Below are 17,903 nucleotides of genomic sequence, written 5' to 3'. Positions count from 1 at the left end.
GTTAACTGAAAGGACATATGACTAATTTACTGACTAGGTGCTATTATGACAATGTGTTATTAAAATTACACATCCACAAAGGATTGTTGTTGAAATAAATAGTATTTTAATTAAATGTTATAGAAACCCTGATTTAGATTATGTTCTGTGTTGATGCTAGTGATGATGGTGCGGAGTGTGTGTAACAGTGTGCTTTGTTTCAGATCGTGCAGTATGTGTTTGAATTTGTGTTGCAAATGGTGTAGAGTCCGTGTGATGGCGTGTGTTGTGTTTCAGACAGTCCAGAACGTGAGTGTTATGGTGTGTTGTGTTTCAGACAGTGCAGAGTGTGGCATCTGTGCTATGTGGCAATGAGCAGCTGATTGGCAGTCTGCCAGAAGTGAAATGGGCAAAGCAGGTGCTCAGTTTGGCCAATGAACTGCAAGAAGAGTGTCTGCAGATGATTGTCAAACACCTGCCCCAGGTCACACACACCACTGCCTTCCACAACATCAGAAAGGTAAATACTAGCACAAAGAGTCATTGATGTTCAGAGATGTATATACATATTAACTTGTCAGCTCTGACAGTCAAATGTGGACTGTTTCAGAGAGAGGAGTTCACACGTGACCCTACTCTACTGAGGAAGGTGTGTGGAGCCGTGCGAAAGGGCGTAACTGTGGAGAACTGCTGTGACCTCTTTACTGCCATGGATCAGCTGAGTGGTGACCCAACAGATGTAGACAATCTGTCTGATGACAAAGCCAATCAAGAAGGAGTGGAGGTAATGTAACAAAACACTGAAAGCCTTCACTTAATTACTCTTAAATGGATTAAGCAATCAGTATTACAATATAGTTTTTATTATAAAGAATCTCATTGACAAAAAAAATGTCATATTGATGCTAAAGTGGACAATGTCCTTTAAAAAACAAACAGGTGAATGTAGAATACATCTTTTAAAATAAATATCGAATTAAAATGGATGGTGATTGAATTTGCAAATGCTTACTGTGAACAGTATTTCTGAGTCTGTTAACTGCAATTTGCTGATTGTTAAATGTTTTTTAGTAACAAAATTAGCATTTCCTGAAGGAAATACTGCAACAGTGCTTGCAAGGCAGCAAAAGAATAGTAAGTTCTAGAATCAACAAATTAAATGGTAAATTTATATATATAGTGCCTTTTTTAACCTTAGTGGTTACCAAAGCGCTTTACACTGTGTCCTATTCACCCAATCACACTCACATTCACACGCCAATGATGGCAGAGCTGCCATTGGGAGCAACTTGGGGTTCACTGACTTGCCCAAGGACACTTCGGCATATGGAGTCGTGTGGGCCAGGAATCGAACCACCAACCCTGCGATTAGTGGCCAACCCGCTCTACCACCTGAGCAACAGCCGCCGGCAGTTATATGATTGAATATATAAAAAGGAAAGACCAATCACAATTCAGTTTGCAAATAAATGCAAGAAAGAGACCATTCGCAATTCAGTGTGCAATTATTATAATGATGTCATCGCTGTATGTTAGAGTATGTACGGCAATCATTTTAACAATAAAAGTCAATTTGAGTGACTTACAATGGAATCTATACGTTAAGTGGTTCAAGCTGAATTTATTCTGGGAATAATGTTTGAGGAATAACAGTACAGTGCTGCCTTGCATGCACTGTAATTAAAATATTGGTTGGACAGATGAGCCACTGAGCTGCATCGAGCATTGTGCCTGCAGTAAAGATCTGCTTAGCATTTCCTGTTTAATGGTACATGTACAAGAAGCTTCATTTGATCCTGGGATTTAAACTCTCCTATTATAGACGAGGCCAGGCCTGGGTCAGATTATAGTAAAGTGACACTACAAATAGAAGAGGTCATTGTAAACAACTCCACCTCACATGTTTCTCTTGGTTGTTTCCTTTCTTATTTTATTTCTTTCCACCCCTCTCTTTCTGAGTTCATTTGCATCCCAGGGGAAATGGTAGGATGGATTAGGCAGAGGAGGATTAAAAGGTGTCCATTAAAGAGGAAGGGAGGGAGGGACAGAGGGGAAAATGAATCACAAATGGAAAGACTGGCAGGATCTATGAAAAATAAAGAGGGTTTTAATGAACATTCAGTGCAGAAGGCGGGAAACCAAGCCTCAGCTGGTGACATCATCCATTTAGCTGGACAGGACCCAGTTAATGATAGAGGGAGGCAACGGCGATCGGTTTCCAGGACAACCAGCCTTTGAAGCATCTGCTGATTCGCTCCTGTTCTTCTGCTGTTGTATCTACCCACCCTCCTCCTCTCTCTCTCTCTCTTTCTGACTGACTTGCTCACACTCTCTCTCATTCATTCTGTCCCTTCGGTAGCCATTCAGGCGTGAGCTGTGTTTGCTGCGCTCGAGGCTCTGGACCTTCATGCTTCAGTCCTTTTTTGCAGTGCGACACACACAAGGATGGGACACTTTACAACCCAGATATCGGGAAAAAATACTTGCAGGTAAGGAGAGAGACAAAGGTGAGGATTTAGCAATAATAAAAGACAAGGAGAACCATAATTTATGGAAATGAAGTTTAAACAACAGATCTTGGAACAAATGTACCGCATCAATTTGAAGACGAGGAGAGAGAGATATGTACAAAAAAAAAGAACACAAAGAAAGAAATAGCTTTCTGTGGAAGCTCTGTGTTCAAATCCAAGCTGCAGTCAGAATGTGCTGGTGCTTGTGTGTGTGCTTGTGTGTGTGTGTGTGCTTGTGCGTGTGTGTGTGTGTGTGTGTGTGTGTGTCCAATGCAGTGATAAAGTGCTTTCTTTGCATGGTCAGTGATTTAGCCAAGGGTGGTGAGGAAACCCCTTTTGGGTAATCTCCAATTTCTGTCTGTTGTCAGTCCACATGTTATGCTTTGATGACGGCTTTAACATTGATGGCTAACATATTCTACATACAACATTTTCAGCATTTCTAGAAGGGGTTGGGGAATAGGTACAAACCTTCTTTATTGTTCTGGTTCTGATTAGAGCCTAGGAAATGAGCAATTAGCTTTTTGTTGTCCTGTTTCGCACGTGGATACAGAAATTTATGCTAGCACATGAATTATGCATTGCTTTGGTTGTGAAGATCATGCTTACATTCTGCTTACTCAAGACCCCCACCTCAACACTGTACTGCAAAGCTTGACACACTTACATAAATGCATTTAATATGTCTGCAAAGCGTTCAGCATGCAAAAGCACACACAAACTGTCGAGCTGCATTCCTTCAGAGGAACTGGTTGACAGCAATGCTATTGAAAGTGGAGCTCATTTGCAGCACTGGGAAGGCAGCATTGATCGTTCTTTTTTTAGATGATATTAGGGCTGCACTAGATAAGACGTGATATGATCAAAGGCTGGATCTGGTTCGGAGATGAAGGCGCATCAATGGTTCTCAGCAATGCTACACTGCTACTTTCACTGATTGGTGTTGTGAATGATTGCAAGTATGCACGTATTTTTGTGCCTGATTGAGGAAATATTTGTGAAATGTTGATTATGCTGGAGAGGATGTTCTAATTAAACTAAAGCTGTCTAATCTAAAATTCTGTCTTTTCTCCCTCCGCCAACCCTCTCAGCTGCTCTTGATAAAGGCGACTGCAAAAGACTTGGAAAAAAACCTGTGCTCACCAGCTCTCAGGTAATCATTTTTTCTGTTATTTTAATTTATTCTGTAAAATTGTAAAATTCATGTTTTCTGTAATTATCTTACTCTGCTTTAAGATCTGCTTTTGTAAGGTTTTCTTTTACTTAAAGACAAACTGATTGTCTACATTGGCTGTTACGAATGTAATAGCTCATTGCCACATCAATACCCCACGGCAACCTAAAGGATGATTCAAAGAATGTGTGTTGCAGAATTACAGAGCTGTCTCATTGGGAAATCATCATAATAACTTAAATTTACAGCTAAGCTCTGTTTTAAAGGAATATTCCAGGTTCAATACAAGTTAAGCTCAATCGACAGCATTTGTGGCATAATGTTGATTACCACAAAAATTATTTTAGACTCATTCCTCCTTTTCTTTAAAAAAATCCAAAATCGTGATTACAGTGAGGCACTTACAATGGAAATGAATGTAGCCAATTTCTGGAGGATTTAAAAGGCAGAAATTTGATACTTATAATTTTATAAAAGCACTTACATTAATTCTTCTGTTAAAATGTGTGTATTATTGGAGCGGTGAAGTTGTTTAAATCCTAAAATAACTGTAAAAAATTATGGTTTTAGTGTTTGTTGACATTACATCTGCATGGCAACAAAGTTGTAAAATAGGTTGTATCTTTACACGGAAAAGTTTAGTATGTGATTTTATCAAACTATAATCCTTTTTTGTCACATATTGTTGACTCTTGTGGCTAGACCTTTGAAAAAGTGGGTATTTTAACATTAAAAAAATTGACTTTCAATTTTAAGTGCCTCACTGTAACCCAGATGCAAGTCAAAATATATTTTTGTGGTTATCAATATTATGCTACAAATGCTGCTGACTGAGCATAACTTGTATTGAACCCGGAATATTTTTTTACTTAAATCTCAAAAGATTGTGAAAGGATGTATTTAATAAGAATATTAAATACTTCATAAATACTATTTCATTCAGGAATTTTTGTGGAGAATTTTAATTGGTGCTTAAGGGTTTAGAAGAGCCCTACAACCTAAAGGGGATAGAATAATAAATCTATATAATGGTTGGCAGGATGTCATTTGATGGACACTGTGCATATGGATGTTTTGAGCTTCACAATAACTCTTAATGCTTGCAGCTGCAGATGGGATTTTGAATGTGAAAATTTGAATTTAAAAATGGACATTTGAAACACACACACACACACACACACACACACACACACACACAAAATAATTCTCAAAGAGGTTGACTTGGAAGAGTGTATTTTTATAGCCTTTATTCCAAAGATAATGTTATTTTACTTCATGGAGTTGTGTCTATGGCTGGGATTGCCCTATGAAATGGGTTGCTAATTAGGTTGCTCAACATCTTTCTTTCACTCCTGTAACAGAAGCCTGCAAAATGCTTCTCAGGCTCTTCATCTCCATGTGATGGTCCGACTCACCATCCCATTAAGGCATCACAGGGTCCACGTGATTCCCCTGCAAGACTTGTACCAGCAGCGTCAGGCAACATGAAATCTGATGCTCTTGCGCCAACAGCTCACTCATCTCCTTGTGGGAAAACAAAAGCTGGTAACAATGTCTCACTCCGAAGCAAGAATGATAAGGATAAGTCAACTCACTCACCAGCTAAAACCAAGACTGCATCCACTGTTAAACCAGTGTTGAAGGGCACTGGTGGTTCAGGCACTCAACGGGAGAATTCCACGACTTTAGGTGCCCTTGGATCATCCACTGGGAAGGTAGTGCTGGACAAGAAACCCAACCCTGGAGCAAGGCCAAAGTCTTCCCCTGCTGATCTTGTGGGTGACCAGACTAAAGCAGGAAAAGTCCAGAAGAACACGACATCAGGGAAAGATATGCCTCAGGAAGCAGCCTCTGACAGCACCAGCAATGCCCGACATGTACAGAATATTCCCTCCAACTCTGGCAGCACCTCACCAGACAACAGCACTGGGAGTCCTCGCGCCAATGGCCACAGTACAACCACAGGTGTGTAGCAGCATTCACCTTGATTCTTTATGCTCTTACCACACGTCACATAATGAAACTTGCCTCTATCATCAAGGTAGATCTTGTTATAGAGCATACTGAACTCTGGGACTTTATCAGGACTGGAGGCTGGTAAAACCACCTGAGCCAGGCTTGACCACAGCTCTATTATTAGTATAGGCATGACTGAGTAGGTCCATATAAATAAATAAATAAGTGACCATCAGACACACTGACTAAGTTTACGTGGACATCAGAAAGACGTTTATTGTGAGAAAGCTACTTAAGTCTCGAAATCGGTGTATGCGTTTACATGAGCTATGTTCGTGGGTTTCTCTTTACTGCACGTATACATGCGGCTCATTCAGGAAGCAGCTTTCTTCACATTAATGTAATTTTCCCTTGACACTTGAGTAAATAATAAACATGGGATCTGAGGAAGACTTCGGTATTTTATTCTCTCTTTACTTTATTTCCAGATATATTTCAGAATTGCTGGTGTTTCTTTCCTTCACTATCTATCACGATCTAAAGCAGAATTACGCTGCAATAGTGGGGTTTCCCTCTTACATAAAACTCTGGTTTTCCCCCAATGTACAAGCTCAAATACACAAACATGAGGGACAGTCTGTATTTTACATTGGTGTGTATAAATGGATATAATGTATAGTGTACGTGATTTTCCCACTGTACTTTCAGAAATGTTGAATTCTTTCCGCTGTGTTGACATTGACACCGTAATAAGCCACAGTCTTTGAGAAAAACCTAGGTATGTTAAACCGCTTGCTTTTAATCCCTTCAATGGTGTGAGGAAATCAGTGTTCTAGTTTACGTGACATTTCAGAATGCCGCTTTCTGCAAAAAAAAATTTGCTCCTAGAAACATGACCTACCGTGCTCAGAACCTTATTGCCCAATAGTGGTAAAGCAGCTTAAACCTTTGTCCAAGTTTGGACCCAACTACATAACTCATTATTTGTGGTCCTGTGAAAACTAGAGTAGAGCTTTTTAGAGATGAGGGACTGCTATTGAAAAATGCACACAGACACATTCAAAGCATTATAACATACAGCTTCTGTCCCCCATCAGTAAAAATATGTGTGTATGTTTATGTGTGCCTCTGAGTTTCAGTAAATGTTGCGTTCTAATAAAAAACAAATTGTGGGTGTGGTGGGTGGGGGGGTCTTTGACCCAGAGAAGCTGTGCTCAGCAGAGTAGGTTTTAGCTGGGTATGCCAGTGTCAGCTCACCTTTAAGCTGCTTAGCACTACTAAAACTGTACATGCCTGTTTCCTTGGTCACAGATCGTATGGAATTCCTATGAGGTATAGCTAATATAATAAATCTTAAAATTAATGCTTATTTTACTTCTACAGGGTTGAAAACAGAATTGTGACAGGTACTGTTCTGTTTAATTAGATTACTGGGCTATACTGAAGTAAAAAACAATGATATTACAGAGACATAAAGAAATAATTTAAATTATAACTAGAAACATTTGATATTATCAAAATATAATGTAATAAAACCATTGTTGCTTAACAGACAGTTGTTGTGTTTTTCAAATGGGTCTTCTAAAGACTCAATAATTATTTTTACGTGTTAGGTCTCAGGTCAAAACTTCAAGCCAAGGCAACAACAAAATCTCCTCTGACAAAACCTGCACAGAAACCAGACACTGACAAGTCTAGCAGGTGAGTGGTTTTCTTAACATAAGCCTGTGGTCCTCCACTACTACTAGGGCTACTAGTGAATCACCTTCTCACCTTTTTGTCTAGATATAATAAACCAAGGAATCTTTGAGTAATCATTTATTTTAGTTGATAATATATGTGTCCTTGTGTGTTGCTATAGTCCCACAAATAAAGCAAACAAGGCTAAACCCACCACAACCAACCAAGCAAGACCTGGATTTCCTGCAACTCGCTCCGATCCAAAGAGCAGGAACACAGTAACAGGACTTGCAGAAAACCATGGTAAGAAACATTTAGGCTTCAGAGTGTTCCTGATAGTAATTAGTTGGAGCTTTTGTGCATTTATGAAACATTTTACACATTTCAACTAATAGAAACTATACTGAATCTCATATATTAAAGTATAAAGGCTGCCATTTTTGTAAAATGTGACTTCAAATGTTGTCTGTTACCTCTTTCAAACAGCTTCATCCAGACCTCGCTCAGCCCTTAGCTCTAGAAAGCCTGCCTCCCCCAGAAAAGTAGTAGAGAAAGATATATATAAAACCTCAACCACTAAGAAAACAACAAACGCCATCCCCGAGTCAAAAGCTTCCACGTCTTCCTCCAAGCAGTCGCTACCCTCCACAAACAAAATCGGACCCAAACAGAAAGCTTCAGAAATATCAGCAACAAAATCATCTCCAAAATCAATGGTAGCAGTCAAAAACTCAAATCCTGCTGGATATAAAAAATCTGTGGCTGCTGTGAAGGTTTCAGTATCTTGCCCCTTACACTCAGACTTTAAAAATGTCTCTCAGCAGTCAAATCCAACTTCTACTGCAGGTAAGGCAAGAGGCCAGGAAGTGACTTCATGTGTGGAGATTTCCACAGCTCCTTTATCACTAGAGCAGAATTCACTGCTCAGCCAAGCCGTGCTACAACAGCCAGAGGCTGTGCAGGAAACAGCAACTTCAGAAACAGCTTCATCAGCAACTTCCACTAAGGGTCATGATATGATGAAAGGCAGTAATCCACTAAGCAGCACAAAGGTGAAGATTAAGTCAGAAACACAAAACTATGTGAACTCTGTAAATACAGATACTTCTGGACAATGTGAGGTGAGTGGAAGTAAATTGGTTTCAGGCCATTGCATTCCTCCCCATATCTCTGGACCAGGTCATAGCTTCCATTCCACAAACTCTTCAAAGGATTCTGACCTCCCTACTGATACAACGTGCAGTCTAGGCAGCACTGAGCTGCCCCTAGAGGACACATGGAATGGGCTTCATCCCCAGGTTAGCCCTGAGTCAGAGTCTGTCAGTGCCACCACCTCTTCTGATGACATTAAGCCACAGTCAGAGGATTATGATGCTGGTGCCTCACAGGACGACGACTGCTACTCCCATGAGCGTGGCGTTTCTAAGTGTGGGACCATGCGCTGCTCTGACTTCCTGGGTCGCAGCAGCAGTGACACCAGCACACCTGAGGAACTCAAGATGTACGAGAGCGGGGCTGGACTACGTGTGGAGGTCCGGCTTAGAGGACGGGAGGCAGAGACAACAAGTGAAGAAGAGGTGGGGCTTCAGAGACCAAGATCATGGATTAGAAAGGATGACATGCCAATGGAGAAGGAACCCTGCAAAATGGATACCACAACAACAAATAAGAAGGGTGCACAGGACCACCAGCTTTTCTCCTCTGAGGATGAGGAGACTGAAGATGAAACATCTGAAGTTGAGGTACTGCCAAAAGGAATGGCTAGCCCAGTTGCAGAGCCATCTCCACCGTTTCAAGGTATTGTTAACCTGGGATTCGAAGATTCTGTGGACCAAGAGAATGAGCAGCTAGACTACCAGTCAGCTTCTAACTTCCGCCGTTCTGTTTTGCTCTCTGTGGATGAGTGTGAAGAGCTTGGATGTGAAGAAGGAGATGCCCAGACACCACCACGCCAGTCAGGTGATTCCTTCACACATTGTGAAGTTTTTGACAGTGAACCACCCAATTCCCAGACCGACATCTGCTCCCAGCATTCAACAAGCATAGTGAAAGGAAACCATATCTCCAACCACAAGGAAAAAGCACATGAGGCCAAACCTGTGATATTCCTGACAGAAGTCTGTGAATCTCTACAGAAAGATTGTGCGCATATTAAATCAGATGCCCCTGTGCTAGACAGATATATCAGTAACCAACCTGCTCAGGAGCGTCCCAGTCATCTGAATCTGCGGCTGGCAGAGCAAAATGACAGTCTGCAAGCTAAGCATATAGACAGCAAAAAAGCTGACTTACGGCTTGACTTACCTGAGCTGCAGCTGACTGCGAGCTCACTTGCACACTCTCCAGCAGGTAATGTATAATGTTAGAGCCCATCACCCCTGACTTCCCATCCCCCTGACCTCAGAAACAACCACCCACAGTCTACCATCCTAAACCAATAAACTCAAATATTTAGACAATTCCTTTAATCTTCACTCTTCTTCGATGGGTTTTGAAGAATCTTGATAGCTCATTCATTTAGTTAGAAGCACACTACTGCCTCCTTTTCCCCCTTTCTTTCATTTGAATTGTGTACCTTTTGCTGTCTAAAAATCAAATTGGCTAAATTGACAACTAAACTGCCTTCACTCTGTGGCACTATGTTTTAAACTACTACAGTTAGTAAACTACCCAGTAAACAATATCTGTATGTGGCTTAGTATGCTGAGTCAGATCATCTGTTATGTGGCATGGCTGGGCTGCTACAATTGTACCAGTGCACATAATATATAGACATATTGTGCGAAGTACCCAGTCATTTTTGTCTTAATATCTTGTCTTTTTATTTATTTGTTGTCTTTTCCATAAGACAGGATTATGCAAAAGACAAGCACTATGTGACTTGGCCATCAAATCTAATATATACATACTGTATATAGGAATATGCACAAATATACAGTAAGCTAAGCTTCCTTTTAATACTGCACTTAAAGGGCCATCCTTACAACAGAGGCCATTATGTTTGAATGTGTTAAATTGAGATATTGGTTTATACTCATTTTCTGTGTGATCTTCGAGCTCTGTGTGATCTTCGAGCTCTGTCTGTTTATTAGTCATTCACACACCAGGAATTCTTGCATGACAACACTAGGTTTCATTATTTATTTTGGGCATTTACAAAATCTCATCTATGTTTGTTTGTATCCATTTTGGTGTCTGTGTTTTGCTTTGTTTTTATTAATCTCATTCACAAATGGTCATGCCACTTGTAGTTCCATTAGGATCTAGTACATAACCATTTTCTTAACCCTAGATTTTTATGTTGATTTTATTTTATTCAATGTATTTCTGTAGAATTACCGTTAGTCGTTTTTTTCTGTATTTGGCTTGTTTCTAGAAAAGGTCTTCCTAATTCTCTCTTTTTTCACACTTGTATTGTATTCCATTCACTGTTAATGCTTTTTTGCTTGTTTCATCTTTAAAAGAATCACATCTGGCATTTGCTAAGTAAAACAATAAGCAATCCTTTGCCAGCATGCTTCATATCCGCTTCATATCTTCAGTGTAGCTGTAAACATAAAAACAGCTTTCAAGAAAAAATTAACTAAAGATGTCTCGTGCTTGCTTGCTTTTCGGTGTGTATATTTTATGGGGAAAAAAGCTCCATGTGATCAGAACTAAAGAGAACTTATATCCTTCGTGTCTGAACTGAACTTGAGTTAAGATGGAGAAACAGGTGCAGGCAAAAGCATGTATTTCACTGTTACAGCACTTATGAAAAAAGGAGATACATTCATTTGTAGGCTTTCGTGTGCATCACATTTATGGCAGCTATCCATTCTTATCCAGTCAGACTTGCAGTATACCATGGATGACTTTGGATTTGCACACTTGCTTAATTATAAAGCACTTGCCATTGAATCAAATAAAATTAATAATATTTCAAGCAAGGTCTTAAATGTATCATAGAGGAGATAGTTGCACTAGGGGTGAATCTGGGTGTACATTGTGTGGAGCTAGAAACAATGCATGTCTTCAAGAAAATATCTGTTTAAAAAAGCCTTCTTAAGGATTAAACACTTGGTCATTGTGCAGTATTGTCAATTATTTTTAGGGGACATTGATGGTTGTGACACATTGGATCAAACCTGCACACATGACCGACGGCCGTCTAAAGCCCTGTCCCCCATTTACGAGATGGATGTAGGAGAAGCCCTTGTACAAAGATTGGACATGGACAGGAGCAATGAGCTACAGCAGGAGCAGTCACACTGGGATGGCAAAGGTTTAGAGACAGAGGGAGTTAAAGAGGAAGTGGAGAGTGAAGACAGTAAGTTTGCAGAAAGAGACTGGAGCCTACTTCGAAAACTACTGTCTGACCAAGAGTCAAATCTGGGCATCATAAACTCGATTCCAGAGGATTTAAACCTTGCGCAGTACCTGATCAAGCAGACACTGTCCCTGTCTCAAGACTGCTTGAATGAACAGGATTACCTATATCATGAGAAGGACATATTTAAGCGCTGGGCCGAGCTTATTTCTCCTCTGGAGGACTCCACCACCAGCATCACTGTGACCAGCTTCTCTCCTGAGGATGCTGCTTCTCCACAGGGGGAGTGGACCATTGTGGAGCTGGAAACACATCACTGACAGCAGCAGTAACACAGGGTCTCCTGGTTTGGATTACAGCCACCATTTTGATTGGACTCTGGATTGCTGCATCCCTTCCTCCCTTCTGTGCTTATTTGTTTTGGGAAAAAAAATTTTTAGTTGCAGTACTATAAGAAGGACTGACCTCAGTACAGTTGTTTTGCATGTGGGCAATTTTCCAAGTTATTGTTTACTTAATGGGTGTTTCTTGAATTTTTGTAGAATACCAGAAATGCATTTTTATTGTTGCTTTTTATGTCTCTGAATGATGAAGCTTAAACAGAGTATAGAGAGTATGTAAGTGGTGTGGTTTACAGTGTGGTTTTACTGTTTTGTATTCAAAACAGTAAAACCTGTGTTGTTTGAATTTTTTTGCCTTCTTTCTTACGGTCATTTAAAAAATGTAAATAAATCTTTTTATCTGCCCATACCTTATTGCTTGGATATCATTTTGAATCTCTGCAGAATTATTTGGTTTAGGTAAATAGCATACACTTATATAAAAGTTGTGAATACATGCACATCTGGTCTTAATTATAAGTGCATACGTGAGTATGGTTGATTATAATTGGGCAAAGCTATTTCAAATATGTTATGTGGCCAAATATAGTACCCAGACATCGGAGCATAGGGATGGGTGACAAACGGAGACCATACTGTAATCTTTATTATGTAATTTGCAAATAAATAGAAAATTGCTAGGTATAATTTAGAGGTAACGCTGTAATCAAAAATACGATTTTACTATAATGCTTCTCTATGCCCTCAATTATGTACTGTAATTTGAGAAGCTGGAATCAACTTCCGGTCTGTGTTGGAGTTCTGTTGATGTTTATTTTCTGAAAATGCATGTCTGACTCCTCAATAATCAGCCTATTACAATACTACCCAAAAGAAATTGAATAACTGCACATAAAACATTGATTTGAGTTCAAATTATTTTATTAGCCGACTTGTAGAGATTGCACTGTGAAGCAGGAGAGATGGCTCTTAGGACCCGGATGAGCCGTCTGATATGTCAATCCCCGGATGTGTGGTTGTTACAGAGCAATATCTGGCCACTGGATGGTGCCATTGAACGATCAGTATGGAGTAATCCAAAGAGCTGTGTAACAGCCTATACCGTGGATATAAAAAGTCTACACACCCCTGTTAAAATGCCAGATTCTTGTGATGTAAAAGAATGAGACAAATATAAATCATGTCAGAACTTTTTCCACCTTTAAATGTAACCTATAACGTGAAGGAGATTTCAGTCGCAACAGACATTGAATTGATGGTTGTATTTGCTCATGTCACTTACATCAGAATATCATTCTTACAATAAGAATTTAACCATGTATTATGCTGCATTTTCAACAACCAAAAAAAAAAAAAAAAAAGTAGTTTACCGGCCAAATGACTAATTGATTACTCAAACTTGTGTATCGTTTCTCCCTTGATATAACACATCTGCAGAGCCAGAATATGGATGAACAGAGGCAGAGCTGTGTGGCTTTATAATAGATTTGCGAATGCATAGGACAAGTTTTGAGCATGCACACATTCTCCCTGAGGGAGATCAGGGAGATTTCATAGAGCAGCGTAGTTTAAATGAATTAAAATTCATTCAGCCAGGTGTGTCAAAACTTCTGTCTGGACAAATTACATGTCCGAGGCCTTTTTTCCCTCAACTTGCAGATGTTTTGTTTAAATGTACATGAAAGTACTAGGGAAAGTGTGTAATTTAGGTGCTGTGACAAGCTACACACATTCTCTTTAAGTTTTTTTTAAAAACTTTTTTCTAGAAGTGCAAATAAACTAGTGTCTCAGTTAATATGAGGTCATGGAGTTATGTTTGATATATAAAGTAATAATATTGTAACATCGGAGTTTGTTACCGTCTTACCATCCACCAGAGGGAGCCCTCTCCTGAATACTGATCTTCACCCATTTCTTCACTGAATCCTTTCCTGTTTACCACATGCATGCGGTTCCATTGTTCATGCCAGTTTACCCTGCCTTGCTGAGCGTTTTTCCTTTGCAATTGTTTCTAGATTCATGTTATGACCATTGCCTGTTTTTCTTGATTTACTGCTTTTTGGATTACCCTTAGTTTGCCTGGTTGGACTGTCTATTTGGTTTATTGAATTTACAGTATCTGCCTGCTTTATGATTGCGTCTCTCTGCCTGCTGTTTTGTATTATTTGCTTGTGTCTCTTTTAATAAACTTCCTGCACGTTGATCCTAACACCGTCCCCACCGCCAGTTCGTTATAAAACTGTATAATAATTACAGGTACACAATATGTTGTTTAAAATAGTTAGATGAAGAAAGTATGTCACAGGACACTGCTGACAAATGCTTTAAATTCCATGACAATTACCTACATAACTATGTGTAAATGTTAATTTACTGCAAAACAATAAATGCAAACTGAAAGTTGGACAGAATATGTGCAAAAGTGACTGTTAAAACACCAGTTAAAATCAGGTAGAAATGTCAGGGAAAAAACTAAAAATTACATATTTTAAATAGGGCCTGTAACACAACCCTCAAAACTGATAATAGTTTGGTTAATTTGCAGATTAATTGCTCATATTTTCGGTGTGAGACGCAAACGCTGCGTGTCCACACACACAGGATGCATGATGCAAATGTCGTCATCAACAGAATGCTCGAGTACTGCATTCGCACAGCCCAATTTTTCTAACCGCACAGAATGTGAATGTGCCTGGAATTATTTGCCCAAATTAGTGGGTCCACATGGTGGCAATACTCACATTTGAGCCATCGGTGTCGCAAAGAAACAGCATGAAGGTGTTATCAGTTAAATAACAGGAGACAAAGGTAAAAACAACAACAGTGGATTTGCATGCCTAGAGTACGTGGGAGTAGGTCAGGAGATACCTGCATTTGTATAACTTGAGTCTGAATTAATATAAAGTCATCTTTATGGGTCTATACTCCTGAAGAGAAATAGTTTGTTTGACTCACTTTTGTCAGTCAGTTCAAAAGTTTACTGACAGACACATATAGAAAAAGTTCTCAAATATATTACATAGTGAATTTTTAGTAAATATTATAATTTTTGTAACAAGATTTTATTACGTTTTAACAATTGTATCAGCAATTCAATGTGACATATTTAAAAAATATATATTTTGGGCACACCAAATTCAGTTGCACCATATTTTTTTTGGTTTACCTGCTGTGGCTGCAACCGTCACAGTTTCATCTGCTTTATGGCCCAAAGACCAGCCCTTTTTAGGATCTGATGGAATAGTGTAGAATGATTATATGTAAATATAACCATTTTATTCTACACTTATTTCTGATGGTCAAGCATGTATCTTACGGTGTGTGTCTATGTAGAGCCCTGTGTTGGAATGGAATGTGCTCACATATGGTAAACTGCTCACATATGGTTAAATGTGTAGCATCTGGACCCATCAGACAATTATTAATTATTTAATGAATAAGCCAACAGATGTCTCAAGACTGTAACAAGCAAAGATCTAAGTAGGCCCAAGCAGACTCTTGTTTCTGCTCCCCCACTGATCATTATCAAGCCTTTACACTGTCTTTACAAGGTCCAGCAACTAGTGGACAGTGACATTCCAAGTTGGGGAGGCTAGCTGCATGCCAGAGCAATCTTTCCCCATGTTACGACCCCTAGGGTTGTCTAAGGGTATGAGGGGGTAACATTTTAATTGTAAAAGGTGTGTGTTGGGTTGGCAAATGACAAAAAGCAACCAGGCAAGTAAACGGTATAAAAAGGTAATTTATTCTGGAGTTGTATCACCGTAACGAAAAGTAAAAGATAACTGAACAGGGTGTTTACAGGTTGTGCAAAGATCATACTAATAATGAAACCAGAGGAAAAAAGGACTTGAGTGGAGCCAAAGAAAAGAAAGAATGAAAACAAAACAGTTCTAACTTATTTTTATAGCCCTCTAAACTCAAATTGTTAGTTCAAACAAAACGCAAAAGAAAATAAAACAGGTCTTCAGCGTTGGAAATGCCAATGTCTAAACTATTCTGCCTGCTCTCAAAAAAAACACCAAAAGTACAGGTGTCTAATACAAAATCACATTCTGCGTGGTGCAAGGTGTATGTCACGTGACTTCTTACCTGTCCACTTTTCCACTCTGGTTAGATGAGCAGCGAGTTATATAAATAGTACTGATGAAAAGTCACATAACCACGAATGGGTAATGAGTGACTGTGTCAGTATACATAAAGAATGTACAAGGTCACAAAGAACCAGGGACAATACACAAAATCAGAAGCTAACAAGTAAAGCTGTCATCAAACGAAAAAAGGCTCCAAACACATGGATTCAAACAGCTTTTAAAGGGAAGGAAAGGCCATCCATTGGTGGAGAGTGGAGATGATGTCAATAGGGTAATTAAGATTGGCAGCCCAGATAACCAATAACAGAAACCTAATCAGAGTGTGTAAAAAGAGAGGGAAACAGAAGAGAACACAAAACAAGCATGCATACACATACATGCATAGGGATGTAACACCCAATAAGAAATGGACTCAAAGCCCAGAACAACAGACTTTTCTTCATTAAAATATAGACAAACTGTCTATAAATTCACATGTATATCCCCAGGACATTGTGTATAGGATCATTACTGTCTTGTAAAGTGTTTTTTATTAATCAGAGCATAAAGGGGCACACATTAGCAACTTAACCCCCAATCATGCAAATGAGTCAGTTTCCAAACAAAGGAACATTTTCCACTTGGAAATTGCACCTTTCTCATTGGTCACGCCAGACTCGAGAGGAGGGACCTTCATCAGAAGTTAAAAGACATGTTCCGCCTCTTAATTTCCTCTATTCTGTTCCGGTTTTATTTTATTTTCACTTTTCCCTTTCCCATGTATGAGTGATTTCATGTGTATGTTTTTGTTTAGATTAGTTATGTGTTCGTATTTTAGTTAAATAAACTTTTGTGTACATTCTTGGGAGTTGATTCTTGTCTGCTTGTAAATCAATGTAAATTTAACAATTTGTTAAAGCCGACAACTCAGCTTTTTTATCTCTGATAATAAAGTCTATCTTTTGGTATCAAAACCCCAAGACTTTGAGAGTTATTTTTCACAAAGTGGCAGAAGCCATGACAATAGCGTCACTTGTTATTTCTGAAGTTTACAGAGTTTAATTCTGCATTTGCAGAGAATGCTGCTAACTTGTGTCTGGTGCCACCTGCTCAGGATCTGATGGAGGGCATCACTGTAGTTCCCAAAGTGTCCAGGGTCTGATTCTTCAATGTAAATTTAACAATTTGTTAAAGCCGACAACTCAGCTTTTTTATCTCTGATAATAAAGTCTAACTTTTGGCATCAAAACCCCAAGACTTTGAGAGTTATTTTTCAAAAAAGTGGCAGAAGCCATGACAATAGCATCACTTGTTCTTTTTGAAGTGTCCAGGGTCTAATTCTCCATTTGCAGAGAATGCTGCTAACTTGTGTCTGGTGCCACCTGCTCAGGATCTGATGGAGGGCATCACTGTAGTTCCCAAAGTGTCCAGGGTCTGATTCTTCAATGTAAATTTAACAATTTGTTAAAGCCGACAACTCAGCTTTTTTATCTCTGATAATAAAGTCTAACTTTTGGCATCAAAACCCCAAGACTTTGAGAGTTATTTTTCAAAAAAGTGGCAGAAGCCATGACAATAGCATCACTTGTTCTTTTTGAAGTGTCCAGGGTCTAATTCTCCATTTGCAGAGAATGCTGCTAACTTGTGTCTGGTGCCACCTGCTCAGGATCTGATGGAGGGCATCATTGTAGTTCCCGAAGTGTCCAGGGTCTGATTCTTCATGTGAGGAGTGGGCACTTCCTTGGACAGCAGGACAGGCAGTGTCATTTCAGAGCTGTAATTCAGTAGCAATGTGAGGCACTGCCATTTTAGTTCTCTCCTTCTGAGGCTCTTCAATGACGACATAAGACGATGGAGCAGAGCTGTCCTGGTGCTCAAGTT

The 17,903-nt window shown here is 39.4% G+C and overlaps 1 protein-coding gene across 2 annotated transcripts in view; it reads left to right on the top strand.

The window, feature by feature from the left end:
• LOC127653714 (BTB/POZ domain-containing protein 8-like) overlaps positions 1–12,351 on the top strand; it is a 42,121-nt gene extending 29,770 nt beyond the window's left edge. For both annotated transcript variants that reach the window (XM_052140506.1, XM_052140507.1), the window contains 9 exons: positions 317–499; positions 590–763; positions 2,339–2,468; positions 3,581–3,642; positions 5,025–5,628; positions 7,233–7,320; positions 7,481–7,602; positions 7,786–9,648; positions 11,393–12,351. In XM_052140506.1, coding sequence (XP_051996466.1) covers positions 317–499; positions 590–763; positions 2,339–2,468; positions 3,581–3,642; positions 5,025–5,628; positions 7,233–7,320; positions 7,481–7,602; positions 7,786–9,648; positions 11,393–11,928 — 3,762 coding nt within the window. In that variant the 3' untranslated portion in view covers positions 11,929–12,351. The remainder of the gene's footprint in view (positions 1–316; positions 500–589; positions 764–2,338; positions 2,469–3,580; positions 3,643–5,024; positions 5,629–7,232; positions 7,321–7,480; positions 7,603–7,785; positions 9,649–11,392) is intronic.
• The last annotated feature ends 5,552 nt before the right edge of the window (positions 12,352–17,903 follow it).

This window comes from Xyrauchen texanus, chromosome 13, assembly GCF_025860055.1.
Source record: "Xyrauchen texanus isolate HMW12.3.18 chromosome 13, RBS_HiC_50CHRs, whole genome shotgun sequence".
In the NCBI taxonomy this organism is placed as follows: domain Eukaryota; kingdom Metazoa; phylum Chordata; class Actinopteri; order Cypriniformes; family Catostomidae; genus Xyrauchen; species Xyrauchen texanus.
Note: the sequence above shows the minus strand (reverse complement) of the source record. Positions and strands in the feature narration are given on the sequence as shown.